The sequence below is a fragment of the Tachyglossus aculeatus genome, chromosome 4, assembly GCF_015852505.1.
Source record: "Tachyglossus aculeatus isolate mTacAcu1 chromosome 4, mTacAcu1.pri, whole genome shotgun sequence".
Classification (NCBI taxonomy): domain Eukaryota; kingdom Metazoa; phylum Chordata; class Mammalia; order Monotremata; family Tachyglossidae; genus Tachyglossus; species Tachyglossus aculeatus.
Genome location: NC_052069.1, coordinates 65,790,628 through 65,807,895, shown reverse-complemented (window position 1 = coordinate 65,807,895; position 17,268 = coordinate 65,790,628). Strand labels below are relative to the sequence as shown.

The 17,268-nt window shown below is 42.4% G+C and overlaps 1 protein-coding gene across 1 annotated transcript in view; it reads left to right on the top strand.

Annotated features, from left to right (window-relative positions):
• CRB1 (crumbs cell polarity complex component 1) overlaps window positions 1-17,268 on the top strand; it is a 183,988-nt gene that overhangs the window by 85,758 nt on the left and 80,962 nt on the right. Inside the window, exon 6 of the mRNA XM_038745195.1 lies at window positions 8,464-9,420. Within this exon, the coding sequence (XP_038601123.1) occupies window positions 8,464-9,420 (957 nt within the window). The remainder of the gene's footprint in view (window positions 1-8,463; window positions 9,421-17,268) is intronic.

Below are 17,268 nucleotides of genomic sequence, written 5' to 3'. Positions count from 1 at the left end.
ACAGTGCTCTTCACTCAGTAGGCTGTGAATAAATACCACTGATTGTCTAGTCACAGCCAATCTCTGTGCCAAATTGCAAATCCTGGTCAATGATGTTAGGATGCGTTGTGACTAATTCTTCTGTTATGACTGAAACATCTCTCATAGACATCGTTTCTTTCTGGATCATTTCTTTCTATCTCGCAAGGGGCGACCAACCTTAATCCCTATTTTACAGATGAGGTAACTGAGGCTCAGAGAACTGAAGCAACTTGCCCAAGGTCACACACCAGATGAATTTTAGGGGCTGGATTAGAACCCAGGTCCTTCTGACTCCCAGGACCGTGTTCTAACCAACAGGCCAGACTGCTTCTCAGTGTGCCACAGTTTGCCCAGAAGCTTTGAAAGAGGTTAAAACCGTGCTGAAATAAGATTTCCTAAAATACATTTTCCCATGAGTGGCAATTGATTCTCATTTCTCCGTGTGTATTATTCATTCATTCAATCGTATTTATTGAGCGCTTCTGTGTGCTGAGCATTTGGGAAAGTCCAATGCAGGAAAGAATAGACATGTTCCCTGCCCACAACAAGCTATTACAAACATTCAAGTGCTTAGTACAGTGCTTTGCACACAGTAAGCGCTCAATAAATACGATTGAATGAAAGGGACGGGGCCCTTTGAGAACCTACCACAAGAGAAACTGTGATGAGAGACTAAGAATACTACAAATCTGTTGCGTAAGCAGTATAATGAGTCTTAGGATAAGCCCTGCTGATCTGGTTTGGAGAAAACACACCGTTAAGACTGAATCATTAAACTCAGTTTGGCACCTTGGAAAAGCAAAAGCATCGTGGAAAATAAGGCTTTGTTTCTGGAACTGCTGTATCATTTTCAGGAACTTGCTTTGGACAGCATGTAGATGTGAATGGGTGTAATCTCCAACTGTAGAAAAATGTTGGCAGCCACGATGGAGGCTTTCTTCATTTTAATGACAATGCCCACAGGTAACTCTTTGATTATTTTATAGCAATGTTAAGTGGTACCTCCACTCATAACGTTAGGTGGTTTTGACAGTTTTATTTAGCAGCTCAGTCTACCTAATACAACCATCTATTTAATTACCGATCCACTCCTTGAGGCATGTTTTTAGAAGAGAAATAGTGAGGTGGAGGCCAGGCAGTTCATTTATTTTATTTTCAGTTTGAATTTCAGGCATTACCGGGGGGAAAACTAGGATTTTAATTACAGCATAGAAAAATTAAATGGGAATATTGGTTGATCTACTCATGTGACAGTAACTATTTAAAAATGCAATCCTTTTTTATTCATAGCTATGCTGCTAGTAGTAACATTTCAGCATGAGTAAGACAGGCTTCCAAACTCCATGTAGCTTACTGAACTCGGCACTGAGAGGAAAACAAGAACCCTAGCTGCAGCAAAATATTTCAAACCAAGATCTTTTACAATTTAACTTTAACTTTAACGGTCCCGGATCTGAAGGATTTGAAGGATTTGGCACAAGTAAAGGCAAAAACCCAAATGAAAAGGCAAGTTTCTATAAACAGGGAAGAAAGTGCATCATGAAGTGCAAAGTGCAGAGAAGAAAGCAGCGTGGCTTAGTGGAAAGAGCCCGGGCTTTGGAGTCAGAGGTCATGGGTTCAAATCCTGGCTCCCCCACTTGTCAACTGTGTTTGGGCACCTCAGTTATTTCATCTGTAAAATGGGTATTAACACTGTCAGCCCCCTGTGGGACAACCTGATCACCTTGTAACCTCCCCAGTGCTTAGAACAGTGCTTTGCACATAGTAAGCGCTAAATAAATGCTATCATTATTATTATTATCTCTATGTATTCTTGAGCTCAATCATTCAGTTTTCATAGACTCCTATGATGTCTTCAGCCCTATATCCCAGCCTAAAGAGCCTTCTGTGTTATTTTAGTCTGGTCGCCTCTTTTTATGTGGTATTTGTTAAGTGCTTACTATGTACCAGTCTCTGTACTATGTGCTGGGGTAGATGCAAGTTAATCAGGTTAGAAACAGTCCATGTCCCACATGGGGCTTCCAGTCTTGTTCCCATTTTACAGATGAGGTAACTGAGGCCCAGAAAAGTGGAGACTTGCCCAAGGTCTCACAGCAGACAGACATTTAGTCGAGCTGGCATTAGAACCCAGGCCCTTCTGACTCCCAATCCTGTTCTTTTTTCATGAGGCCATGCAACTTCTGTTTCTGTTAGCCTGTGTTGGGTACTAAAGCCACCCAGTTCTTCCCATCAGATCTTAGTCTAGCGAACCCCAAATCCCTGCATCATCCTCTGGCTGCCATTACAACTTGATTCAAGCCCAGAAGGCTTCCTTCGCATTCATTCATTCAATTGTATTTATTGAGCGCTTACAGTGTGCAGAGCACTGTACTAAGCACTTGGGAAGTACAAGTCGGTGACATATAGAGACGGTTCCTACCCAACAGCAGGCTCACAGTCTAGAAGGGGGAGACAGATAACAGAACAGAACAAAACAAAACAAAACACACACACATGAGGGGCTCATTTAAGGGACTAGCCTACCACCCCCTCCCAGCGATGGTGACAGGAAGCTTTCTGAGAGAAGGCTCTGAATCTCTCACCTCAAAAATGGCTGAGGGTCTTCTCTTCCCCAACTATCCGGCCCCAACACATCCTTCCCAATTATTCCCTCTGGTTGGTTAGGTTCCAAATTAATACCATATAAATCATTGATTCAACTTCCCTTAGAGAGGATAATTTAGAAGTGAGTCTCCTGGGTTTCTCTTCCTTGTCCTGATCAAGGGGTCTCAGCTGGAGCGAGCACCTCATCTCACCTGCCAAATAGGAGTGGGAGATATTTGGACCACACAGGTCACTGTATGGTTGATGACACGGCTTCTCGTTCTTTCCCGATCATTGTCAAGTGTTTCTTGCTTTGGGTTTTTGTAAATCTAATTTAATAAACACCATAAGTTATCTTTATGACTGAACAAAGCTTAATAATAATTAATAATAATTATTGCATTTGTTAAGCACTCGTTATGTGCCAAGCCCTGTTCTAAGCGCTGAAGTAGTTATATTGGATCGATTTACAGTTTGGACAGTCACTGTCTTACATGGGGCTTACAGTCTAGGTAGGAAGGAGAAGAATTTAATCCCCATTTTGCAGATGAGGAAACTGAGGTCCAGAGAAGTTAAGTGAATTGCACAAGGTCACACAACAGACACGTGGCTGAGACAGGATTAGAACCCAGGTCCTCTGGTTACCGGATCCATGTTCTTTCTACTAGGCCACACTGATGTTAAAATAGAACTACTTTATTCTTTTAAATAAGGAACTTCCATTTATGGGTCTTTGCCTTATTTTCTGGAACTTAATATCTTCTCATATACCATTAGCCTGGATATTAGGTTGGAATTTTTAGAGTTTTTGATCTTTTTATTTAAAGGAAATATGGCAATCTCTTTTTTAACTGGCCATTAAGTAGTACTTCTTAAAACTACATTATTGAGTACTAAATACGTTTGTCCCTGAAAATATTAAAGGAGTCTGATACCAGAGGTATTCAGTGGGTTCTGGCCTGTGTTATTGAAACAGAATCTCTTTTCTCTACATCCCTGCTGTGCATCCCGGTTATACACAGCCATGTAGAGAACTGACAGAGAAGTTGATGCTACTGTACTTCTTCCCTCTCCTTTGATCCAGCCTCGTTGCTGGCCTCCTTTCCTCCTCTCTCTCTCCCCACTCCAGTCCATATTTCACTCTGCTGCATGGATCATTTTTGTAAAAAAAAATTCAGCACATATCTCTTCACTCCTCATGAACCTCCAGCGGTTGACCATCCACCTCCACATCAAATAGATATGCCTCACCATAGACTTTAGAGCATTCAGTCAACTTTCCCCCTCCTAACCAAACCTCCCGGATTTCCTACTAAAACCCAGCCCAACCTACTCACTGTACCTTGAACTCATCTGTCTCATTACTGACCCCTCACTCATGTCCTGCCTCTTGTCTTGGAACTCCCTCCCTCTTCATATCCAACAGATGTTCACTCTCTCCACCGTCAAAGCCTTATTAAAAATACATCTCTTCCAAGAAGCTTTTCCTGATTAAGCATTCATTTCCTCTTCCACTCCCTTCTGCATTGCCCTTGAACTACGATTTGCACCCTATATTCGCCCCTCCCTGAGCCCCATAGTACTTATGCATATGTCTGTAATTTATTTATTTATAATAATGTCTGTCTCCCCCTCTAGACTGTAAGCTCACTGTGGGAAGGAAACATGTCATATTCACTATTCTATTTATTTTGTTAATGATGTGCATCTAGCTTTATTTCTATTTGTTCTGACGACTTGACAACTGTCCACATGTTTTGTTTTGTTGTCTGTCTCCCGTTGTTGGGTAGGGACCGTCTCTATATGTTGCCGACTTGTACTTCCCAAGTGGGTAGTACAGTGCTCTGCACACAATAAGTGCTCAATAAATACGAATGAATGAATGAATGAATGTCAACAGCTCTGTTATATTGACTCTCCCAAACTCTTAGTATGGCGAGTGCTTTGCACACAGTAAGCATTCAATAAATACTATTGTTTGATTGATTCTACAAACGGATTGTAAGTCCAAACAAGAACAGAATTCCTTAGATCAGCTAAAAACTTTATAGACTCAGTACATTCTCCCAACCTCTCGCATAGCTTCTTGCAATAAGCTAAAATGCCTGCTTGTCCGTGGGAATTGGCCATCATTTAAATTTCAAATGTGGAGGCAGACAGGTTCAGAGATATGATCCCAGCCCAATCTAAATCCAAAGCCAGAAATCATTTCACAAAATTAATTGCAGAAATTGCTTTTTTCACTTCCTACAATTCAATAGTTCAAATCTGTTCAACATAGAAAGAAATCAGGCAAGCTCCCAGTAGCATTCATTCATTCATTCATTCAATTGTATTTATTGAGCACTTACTGTGTGCAGAGCACTGTACTAAGCACTTGGGAAGTAAGAAAGAGGTAAACCTTGACCCCCCCAAATAACTGAAATTCTTAGAATAGGACATGAACATAAAGTCTGCAAAGATAGAAAAAGTGGGTTTACTTGGAAAAAATGTCACAGCGGAAACTGGAAATTTCTTGTTGGCACCTCACTTTTGAGACTTTTGAATGACTAGAATAAGAGAACATTGCCTTTGTAGATAAGTGAGATGGACACCAGATATTGTGCGACTATATGCATCACACTGTTCATTTGAAGATCAAAGCTCCTTGTGGGCAGGGAACTTGTCTATCAATTCTGATATATTGAACTCTCCCAAGTGCTTAGCACACAGTCAGTGCTCAATAAATACTATTGATTGCTTGACTGTTCTTCAAGATGCCACCTCGAAAGAGGACTAGTGTTTCTACCACACTGTGCGTCAGTCTGGCCATTACTACAGTTAAGTTTCAGTTCATTTTGGACTCCATTTCCACTTGGTTTGCATTTAGCTCTGGCCAAAACAGCAAAATGCAACTCAGCTGCCTTTCATGGCTTAATGGATAGAGCACAGGTCTGGGAGTTAGAAGGACCTGGGTTCTAATTCTGCTCTGCTACACTCTGCTGTGTGACCTTGGGCAAGTCGCTTCACTTCTCTGTGCCTCAGTTACCTCATCTGTAAAATGAGGATTGAGAATGTGAGCCCCATGTGAGACAGGGGCTGTATCCAATCCAATTATCTTGTATCTACTCCAGTGCTTCCATACTATGTGCATGGCACATAGTAAGTGCTTAACAAATACCCCACAATTATTATTATTGTTATTATTTAATGTGATCTGAAACCAATGGAACTGATTTAAAACTGTAAGAGAACACAGATTTTTTTTGCAAAAAAAGACCTGCATTCTAAGATAGGTAAGAGAGATTCCACACACTGAAGGTAAAGCTTAAAAGTGAAAGGATGAGTAACAAAAATCACAAAATCACTGCTATTAAGATGATATCAACTTTTATAATAGGATTGAAAATATAATGTAATGAAAATTTGTGTTTAGAGATCTTTTATGTGGTAGAAAAAATAAAAAAACTACTTTTTTATTATTATGACCACTATCATCAATTTCCATTCTCGATCTGTTGCTAATTAAATTGCTCAAACTGCTTTCAGTAAAAGTAATGTATTGTACCTCTTTTCTAGTTTGGGGAAACAATTTTATATCCTCTGTTCCAATTATACATGTAAAATATTTAGGTTTTGGGGAGTAAATCCATGTTTTTTAAAGTTTTTTAAGACTGTAGAGAGAGAAATGTTGATAAACTTACTGGTAGAAATATAATAGAATAAAAATAGATTTCAATGTTTCAACAAGTTCATTATCCTAATGCTACAATTAAATGATTCCCAAACCATTCTCACTCTGTACATCTTGCTTATTTTTGGACTAGGGGTTGTAATGAAACTCTCAGCATTGATAAAGCAACTTAAAGAACAAAACTGAAGCCCTTCCAACCCTATAGTTTCATCTACCCAGCACTTAGAACAGTGCTTGGCACAAAGTAAGCGCTTAACAAATACCATTATAATAATGATGATGGTATTTGTTAAGTGCTTACTATGTGCCAAGCACTGTTCTAAGTGCTGGGGGGGAAACAATGTAATCAGGTTGTCCCATATGGGGCTCACAGTCTTCATCCCCATTTTACAGATGAGGTAACTGAGGCCCAGAGAAGTTAAGTGACTTGCCTAAGGTCACACAGCACACAAGTGGTGGAGCCAGGATTAGAACCCATGACCTCTGACTCTCAAGCCCTGGCTCTTTCCACTGAGCCACGCTGCTTCTCTGATTCTGGAGCCTCCTCTCCCTAATGATAAGCAAATTCTTGGCAGATTTAGACATGGTCAAGCCACAGCCTCAGGAAAGAGGAGAAAAGAGTGAAAGGAAACAAAAATCAATTTCTTCCCAGCACTGTAGAGGATGTATCTACTGTAGTAAGCTCTTGGTAAAGTACAATACAACAGAGTCATTAGATGTAATTATTGCCCACATGGAGCTAACAGTCTACAGGGGAAGATGGACATCAAAATAGATTAGGGATAGGGAAATAGTAGAGTATAAGGATATTTGCATAAGTACTGTGGGGCTGGGATATCAAAGTGTTTGAGGGGTACAGCCAAGTGCATAGTCAATGCATAGAGGAAGGCAAATAGTGGAAATAAAGAGCTTAGTCTGGGAAGGGCTTTGGGGGAAAATGTGATTGTAGGAGGGTTTTGAAGGTGGAGAGAATGTTGGATGGTCAGATAGGAAGCAGCAAAATTTAGCATGGTCTAGTGGAAAGAGCACAGTCTTGGCAATCAGAGGACCTGAGTTCTTATCCCAGCTCTGCCACTGGTCTGTGGCATGACCTTGGGCAAGTCACTTAACTTCTCTGAACTTAACTTCCCTCATCTTCAATACCTGTTCTCCTTCCTATTTAGACTGTGAGCCCCCTGTGGGATCTAGTCATCTTGTATCTACACCAACACTTAGAACAGTGGTTGACACATAGCACTTAACAAGTATCACAATTATTATTATTATATGAAGGAGAAGGGAGTTCCAGGACCCGGGAAGAATGTGAGCAAGGGGTCTGTGGCAGGATAGATGAGATCAGTGCATGGAAAGCAGGTTGGTGGTAGAGGAGTGAGGTTGGTAGGAGGGAATGAACTGATTGAGTGTTTTAAAGGTGATCATAAGGAGCTTCTCTCCTCTCAGGATCACACCTGGAGAGTTTCCAGCACTCTACCCATCTCAGCTATGGGAGGGAGAGTCAAGCTGAGACATTCCATTCCATTTCCAGCTTGGCCAGTGACTAGCGAGTGGAAGGCAATCTGCTACAAGTCAAAACTCTCCCATGCTGGGCATAAGTGATATGGGAGAGAGTCGAGGGTGGAGACTCAAGTTTGCTGCGTGGAAGGTGGCATGGTAAACCACTTTGGCATTTTTACCAAGAAAACTCTATGGATACACTACCAGAATGATTGCAAATGGAGGTGGGGCTTTCTGGGAGAGATGTGTCCATTGTGTCGCTATGCGTTGGAGATGACTCGACAACATAAGCCAAGACAAGAAGGAGCTTCTGTATGATGTGGAGGGATGTGGAGGTGGGTGGGCCACCACTGGACATTTTTGAGGCATGGAGAGATTGGTCTGAATGACACGGGACGCTCCAGGGTCACTGTCTGTTTTTGCCTTTGGCATTCCGAAAGTTGGCCCAACTGCACCCTGGACCTCTAGACTATAGGCTCCTTGTGGACAGGGAATGTTTCTGTTATATTGTACTCTCCCAAGTGCTTAGTACAGTGCTCTGCACACCATAAGCGCTCAATAACTACAAATGACTGACTGACTACACCCCAAAAAGCTTCATTCATTTCCATGAACAAACTATTTGAGGACCACAAAACTTGTAAATGTGATTCAGCATCTGTCCATATCAATGCTCTCCCTTTGCTTGGCAGGGATCCACTGTGAAGAAGATATTGATGAGTGTCTCTCGAATCCTTGCCAAAATGGTGGGACTTGTGAAAACTCACTCGGGAACTACACGTGTCGCTGCCCAGCTGGAGATGAAGATGGGATATTTTATGGAGGCAGAGATTGCAATGACATCCTTCTGGGCTGCTCTGGGCAGCACTGTCAGAACGGAGGATCATGTCTCCCACACTTAAGAAATGGCCAACATGGATTCAGTTGCCTTTGTTCCCCCGGGTATACCGGTTCTCACTGCAAAACTGTCACCACCTTTTCGTTTGAAGGAAATAGTTTCCTCTGGATTCCCAGGAGAACAAGCCCCATGAAAGAATCCCACCCTAACATCACCATCAGTTTTCAGACCATTCAGCCGACGGCCCTTCTCATCTTCCGAGGGAATCAAGATACATACGTGAAACTCGAGCTGATGAATGGCTACATCCGCTTATCGATTCAAGTCTCTCAACAGCTCAGAGTCCTTCTGCACATTTCACACAATTCCAGTGACGGAGAATGGCATTCAGTGGAGGTAATCTTGGCGGAAGCTGTAACACTTAGCTTATTCGACAGCTCCTGTGGAGAAAAATGTGTCAATAAAACTGCTTCTCCAATAGATCGTGACCAACTGGCCCTTGCATTCCAAAACACATTTTTGGGAGGCTTGCCGGTGGACAGGGAGAGTGACGGTGACTCGCTCCCTGGTATCTATAGTACGCATTCTGCAACTTCGTTTGTTGGCTGTCTTCAAGACATTGAAATAGACTCAAATCTTATTATCCCTGAGGATATTCCACTGGGTTCGTCCCAGAATGTCAAAGTAGGCTGTGATAAAAAGGACTGGTGTCAAAGCCACCCCTGTCAAAACAGGGGACACTGCATCAACTTGGGGCTCAGATACCAGTGCGAATGCTACAGGCCCTATTATGGCCCAGACTGCACAAGAGGTAAGGTGATGTTATGTCCCCGAGGGGAGATGCAGCTGCACCTCAAAGCATAAATGAAACACTGGAAATTATTAGGCCTTTATAAAACATAATGACCACTTAGAATTGAATCACTGGAAATGAGTAGGCCTTTATTAAATGCAATGACCACTTAGAATCTCTGCTGTTTGGCCAGTTGGTGAGAAAAAGAAAGAGGTTAACAATGGGTGCTAATTATTTTCTAGTCACGTAGTTAGGAAATAATAATAATAATAATAATAACGTTGGTATTTGTTAAGCACTTACTATGTGCCAAACACTGTTCTAAGTACTGGGATAGATACAAGGTAATCAGGATGTCCCACGTGGGGCTCACAGTCTTAATCCCCCTTTTACAGGTGAGGTAACTGAGGCAGAGAAGTTAAGTGACTTGCTCAAGGTCACAGAGCTAACAAGTGGCAAAGCCAGGATTAGAACCTATGACCTCTGACTCCTAATCCCAGGCTCTTTCCACTAAGCTTGGGCTTCTCTCAAGCAGGTATGTCAGGATGAGTGGGGGTTTTTTCTTGACTGGGGTTTTGCCTCTGTTCATTCAATACTCAGTTAAATGCTAGAAGAAAGGTGAAGATCACACACCCAGGCTTAATTTAACTTTGTCAGTGAATTACTTGTTTGGAGGAAATAGAACATTTTATAATCACTCAGTTCAGAAAAAAAAATGACCACCATCTTTCGTTTTTTTTGACGATTCGCTCGCATGCTTTTTAAAAAAATGCTTACTATATGTCCAGTGCTGTACTAAGCTGTGGGGTAAGTACAAGGTAGTTATGTTGGACACAGTCCCTGACCCACAGTCTTAATCCCCATTTTACAGATGAGGGAACTGAGGCACAGAGAAGTGAAGTCACACAGCAGGCAAATGGCAGAAGCAGGATTAGAAGCCAGGTCCTTTTGACTCCGAGGCCTATGCTCTATCCACTAGGCCATGCTGCTTCTCTAATTCACTTTAAGTTAAAGACCCCCATCTCATAAACCACCCTCTTATTCATTGTCTCTAAGCATCTATTTTGCTGAGTCGCATTGGATAAGTGACACAGGGCATAGAGTTTTAATCCACTGGATTAAAGGACGTGAAAACTTCATTGTCTACAGCCAATAAGCTTCTTTCGGACTAAGCCATGAACTCGAAATACTGATCACAATTTTGGAATGCAACATAATTTCATGAACTGCTGTTTATAATTATCAATATACACCTTACTTTTTCTCTTTGCGCAGTGAAAAGATCTGAAAGGTAATTGTATCATACTTCTTTGAAGTATGGCTGTAATTTATGCTGAGGCTAGAAAAGGAATTCTGGAGCAAGGGACAGCGGCTGGTAAAATATGTTTTCCTTCTTTATGTGACATGAAATTTGAACCATTTGTGGTCAATAGAGCGGTTAAGAATTATTGAGAATTACTAGAAGCTTTTTATTTTTTTTTTGCTTTTTTTTTTCAGTCCATAATATGCTCTACAAACTACGACACTGTTGCACGCTGAGTTATAGATTCTAGGACTGGGCAGTATTTTAAATGGAATGCCATTTTTTTTATTTGTTTTTTAAGGGGGCAGAGGGCAGGACTTTGGTCAAGGGGACCAGAAGTGATGCTTGATTCTTTTAAATAAAGGTTGCTGCCAAGTTTTTAATTGACACTAGGCAATATTTTCCTGACATATTCGAAATAACAAGCAGATGTTGACTTATTTTGATCACCCTCCAGATGTAGTGACTCTATGATACAGTCCTGACCTGCTCCAACTGATCTCAACTGCCCCAACAAATGGATTCAATGACTAGTTGACTGGTTCTTGGTTATCTTTGGTGTTATTTTTTAAAAAATAGGAAATGCAAAACATTTTGCATCAGATGTCCTCACCTGAGAGGAGACCCTTCCCCCACTTCTTTTATCATATTTTATCATTCCCAAACTAGCCACAAGGCTCTTGTTTAACTCCTTCAGAGGTGCTTGGCTACAAGTATTGCCAAGAGCCTTGTATGAATGCTCTTCTTTTTGAAAATATGCGCTGCAGGTTTAAGAACAAAATATAGTTTTCCTTGTATTTATTTTACCAAGTCAATGAATGAATAAAACCATACTCTTAGTCATCAGATTAAAACATTTTGCCCATAGTCATATATGAAAAAAATACCCCTCCTCCCCCGCCATCCCCAACCCTGGTTCTGATTCCTTAGGGCAACTCTAGCTTTAGGCCCCATTTATAAAACTGTTCAAGTCTCCTTCGTCAGTACCCATGATCATGATCAACACCACCATCGTCGTAATAATGGTATTTGTTAAGTGCTTATGATGTGTCAAACACTGTTCTAAGCACAGGGGTAGATACAAGCTAATCAAGATGGACACGGTTCCTGTCCCAAATAGGATTCACGGTCTGAGCAGGAGTGATGACAGATATCGAAGCCCTATTTTACCGATGAGGCAACTGAGGCACAGAGAAGTTAAGTGACTTCCCTATGGTAACACAGCAGGCAAATGGCAGAGCTGGAATTAGAACTCAAGTCCTCTGACTCCCAGTACGATCTACTGTGTTCTATTTTCTATCAACATTGCTCCTCTAGACCAGGCAGCTCCTCCTCTTAAAGCAAGAAGAACTGCAGGCTAAAAATTGGTGAACAAGCCTTTGGTCCACAAATTTCACTACCCACCCATAAGTCAATCAGTCAATCATACTTACTGAGCACTTACTGTGTGCAGAGCACTGTACTAAGTACTTGAGAAAGGAGCTTGGTTGCGTTCTCATTATATGAGAGGAGTTTGTTTCACTTGGGCTGGCACATTTTGGTGTTTTGTGCTGTGGGAAAAGACCACACATCCATTTCATAAGGTAGCATGCCTCTGCCCACCTACTTTCTTACTGCCCAGAGAAACATGATGGCAGGGATGAGAGAGTGTGAATATAAGTGAACAAACCACTGACACTATAACTTCCTCTGCGGAGGTTCTCGGTAGAAGGCTCATCCATCATTAATTCTTTCATTCAATTGTATTTATTGAGCACTTACTGTATGCGGAGCACTGTACTAAGGGATTGGGAAAGTACAATACAGCAGTAAACAGACACATTCCCTGCCCACCACGAGCTTACTGAAGACTCCATTATCATTTTCCTGTCAAAATATAAGCCTCACAACATAGGAACAGGCCTTTAATTTAGATGATTGAAAATGACCAATCTTTCTCCAGTCTTTGGATATGTGGAAGTTGGTTTCTGTCCACAATGCTAAGTGTTTAGCTCAGTGCTTGGCACACACTAAACCCTCAATAAATGTCACTGATTAATTAATGAAAGCCCCAGTCAGGTTATAGAGAATGCTAAAAATATAGAAAGCGTCTCCCTACTCCAGCTATAAACAGCTAAATCTGGAACACCAATTAATCAATGGTATTTATTGAGTGCTTACTACGTGCAGAGCACTTTATTAAGCACTTGGGAAAGTACAAGACCACAAGACCACTTTGCTTCAAGACCATGCCATCCATACCTCGCAAACTAAGGTTTTTTTTTCCCATCACGTGTCTGGAAGTCATTGAGGGAATCTGGAGCTGACACTACTGAGAGTGAGAGCCTATCTATGCAGGGAGATGGAGCTCAGAAGATCTGCGCAAGATGAATAATTCACAGTGCTCTGCACACAGTAAGAGCTTAATAAATACCAGTGAATGAATGAATGAATCCATCTGTATGAACCTGTAAAGTGAGTTCCTGTTGCAGTGTGGTGGTTTGCCAGTTGTAGGGTTCCTCCTTATTCATGCCTGCCTCTTGGATCCCAAAGTACCTGGTGCTGTTTTCTCTTTTGCCTCCTAGTCTTTCTTTCCATGCAAAGCTTTTCCTCATAGAGTCACTCCCTTTTTGATGGCAGTTGGATTCTCAGTTTTCAGTTGGACTGTAGCCAGGTGTGTAGCACTGTCTAGAAGTAGCATAGATAGGTTGTGCCCTCAAGGAGCACATACTCTCGTCTTGTCTTATTCTGCCGAGTTGTCTCCGACCCATAGCGATGCCACAAACACACCTCTCCCAGAATATAATCATAATAATAATGATGGCATTTGTTAAGTGCTTACTATGTGCAAAGCACTGTTCTAAGCACTGGGGAGGATACAAGGTGATCAGATTGTCCCACGTGGGGCTCACAGTCTTCATCCCCATTTTACAGATGACGTAACAGAGGCACCGAGAAGTGAAGTGACTTGCCCAAAGTCACACAGCTGATAAGTGGCAGAGCTGGGATTAGAACCCATGACCTCTGACTCCCAAGGCCGAGCTCTTTCCACTGAGCCATGCTGCCCCGAACCCCCCACCTTCATCTGCATTTGTTCTGGTAGTGTATCCATGGAGTTTTCTTGATAAAAATACAGAAATGGTTTACCACTGCCTCCTTCCACACAGTTAACTTGAGTCTCCATCCTTGACTCCCTCCCATGCCACTTCTGCCCAGCGTGGGTGAGTTTTGACTTGTAGCAGATGGCCTTCCAATCGATAGCCACTGGCCAAGCTAGGAATGGAATGGGTATGCCTCTACTTGACTCTCCCTCCCGTAGTCGAGACTGGCAAAGTACTGGAAACTCTCCAAGGTGCAACACTGAGAGGGATATACTCTCAAAGGGGCACATAATCACCTGCATATTTCTTTGTGTATACCCATCCTCCCCCTCTAGGAGTCCACTTGGAGAGATTCCAGTATTCCACCAATCTCGGCTACAGGAGGCATACCCATTCCATACCTAGCTTGGGCAGGGGCTAACAAGTGGAAGGCAATCTGATACAAGTCAGAATTCACCTGAGCTGGGCAGCAGCAGCATAGAAGAGAGTCGAGGGTGGAGACTCAAGCTTACCAAACGGAAGAAGATTATGGTAAACTACTTCCGTATTTTTACTAAGAAAACCATATGGATACACTACCAGAATGATTCATTCATTCATTCATTCAATCAATCGTATTTATTGAGCGCTTACTGTGTGCAGAGCACTGTACTAAGTGCTTGGGAAGTACAAATCAGCAACCGATAGAGACAGTCCCTACCCAACAACGGATGGAGGTGGGGCACTTTGGGAGAGATGCGTCCATGGAGTCTCTACGGGTCGGAGATGGCAGTATAAGGCAAGACAAATATCTGTCCTAATCCATCAATCAATCAATCATTGGTACTTATTGAGCACTTGCTATATGCAGAGAATTATACTAAGCATTTGGAAGAGTACAGTAGGTAAGCAGTATTCTTAAGACCACAAGCACCAGCATATCTCAGGGTCTGGGTAGTACCTCAGACACTTTCAGTGACGATAACAACCTGTTGAGTTGACAAAGTTTTCCAGTTGATCTTAAGTACATGCTGGCACCAGCTCCAAGATCACACTTCTCATAGAGGCAGTACAACATGAAATAGGTTGAATGGACGGTACCTACCCTTTTGGACAGGGAATGAGTCGGCCAACTTTAATGTATTGCAGTCTCCGAAGTCCACAGTAAATGCTCAATAAATACTACTTACGGATTGACTGATTTACTCTGAAGTTGATAGAGAATGCTTCTGAGAGGGAACCTATAGTTAGAGAAGCAGCGTGGCTTAGTGGAAAGTGCCCGGATTTGGGAGTCAGAGGTCTTGGGTTCTAATCCCGATTCTGCCACTTATCAGCAGTGTGACTTTGGCCAAGTTACTTAACTTCTCTGTGTGTCAATTACCTCATCTGGAAAATGGGGATTAAAACTGTGAGCCCCATGTGGGACAACCTGATTACCCTGTATTTACCCCAGTACTTAGAACAGTGCTTGGCACATAGTAAGCACTTAACAAATACCATTATTATTATCATTATTATTATTATCCACAACTCTGTTTCATCCATTCGCACCATGACGGAGTAGGATATGGCTGTTGGTGAACTTCTAAAAGCAGCCAAATCTGCTCAGGTCCATTAGTGCTACAAAATGCTTGTGGAAGATTTGTGACAATGTTTTAGCAATATGTCACTGCTCTATCATCTTTTGGCTGGAGATATTTTGAGATATTTTGAGAAAGGAGGGCTTCGTCAGGGAAGGCCTCTTGGAGGAGATGTGCCTCCAATAAGACTTTGAAGTTGGGGAGAGTGATTGTCGGATATGAGGATAGCCGCAGCAAGCACTGTAGCAGCCATCAGTCTTCCTGGGGTTTTCTGGTGGTCTCACGCTGTGGGTTTTTTTTCATTTTCCTGATGGGGTGGAGGGAGAGAGGATGAGCTGGAACCTCCTCAGTTGCACAGAAGAGGAGAGTGGGTGCTGTGTTCCCAGCGAGGCAGTGTGGCTGGCTGCCTAGTGAAACGGGCACTGAAAGCACGTTTCAGGAATTATCATCCCTGGCCCGGCCTGCACACAGCATGCCAGGAGCAGGGGTCCATCCGTGGCCAGAAGGGAGGCAATAACTGTTGCAGTTACTCTGCTTGGTGCAGTGGAAAGAAGCAGCATGGCTTAGTTGATAAAGCACAGGCCTGGTAGGGGGAAGGTCATGGGTTCTAATCCCTGCTCTACCATTTGTCTGCTGTTTTATCTTGGGTAAATCACTTCACTTTTCTGTACCTCAGTTCCCTCATCTGTAAATTGGGGATTGAGACCGTGAGCCCCATGAGGGACAGTGACTGTGTACAACCTGATTTGCTTGTATCTACCCCAGCGCTTAGTACAGTGCCTGGCACACATTAAGTGCTTAACAAATACCACAGTTGAGGTAGAGTTTATCCTAGTGTAAGAATATTAAGACCTAATCAATCATGTCTCACAGGGACTGTGTCCAACCTGATTAACATATATCTACCCCAGCACTTAGAACAGTGCTTGGTACATAGTAAGTGCTTAACAAGTACCATTATTATTTTTATTATTACATTTATTGAAATCTACTGTGTGTAGAGTATTTTGGAGACCGCAATAGAATTAGTAACATGATCCCTGCCTCCAAGGCAGCGTGGCTCAGTGGAAAGAGTATGGGCTTTGGAGTCAGAGGTCATGGGTTCAAATCCCGGCTCCACCAATTGTCAGCTGTGTGACTTTGGGCAAGTCACTCGCTTCTCTGTGCCTCAGTTCCCTCATCTGTAAAATGGGGATTAAGACTGTGAGCCCCACGTGGGACAACCTGATCACCTTGTATTCCCCCAGAGCTTAGAACAGTGCTTTGCACATAGTAAGCACTTAACAAATACCATTATTATTATTATTATTATTATTATTATTATTATGGTGCTTACAATCTAGTGGAGGAAACAGACACTAGCTCATGAATGGGAGGATGGAGGAAAGTTTATATAGATGTGAGTTCATTCTTAAGTATCTGCTGCTCATGACATTGTGAATCACTGTCTCCTCTTCAAAACACTATCAGGATTCTGTTTTGCTGACAGTAATAACCTTCACACCATCACTAAAATCCATCCCTTTCTCTCCACTCAAATTACTACTCTGCTCATCCAAGCATTTACCTATTCCGCCTTGATTACTCTATCAGCCTCCTCACTTAATTCCCTGCCTCCTCTCTCTCCCCGCTCCAGTCCACAAGTGTAGTACTGCACACAGTAAGCGCTCAATAAATACGATTGATTGATTGATTGATAGTGGATAAAGATGGGCCTGAGCATCAGTAGGTCATGGGTTCTAATCCCAGCTCCACCACTTGTCTGCTGTGTGGCCTTGGGCAAGTGACTTCACTTCTCTGTGACTCTGTTATCTCATCTGTAAAATGGGAGGACTGAGACTGTGAGCCCCACATGGGACAGGGAATGTGTCCTACCCAATTTGTTTGTATCCACCCCAGCGCTTAGTACCATGCCTGGCACATA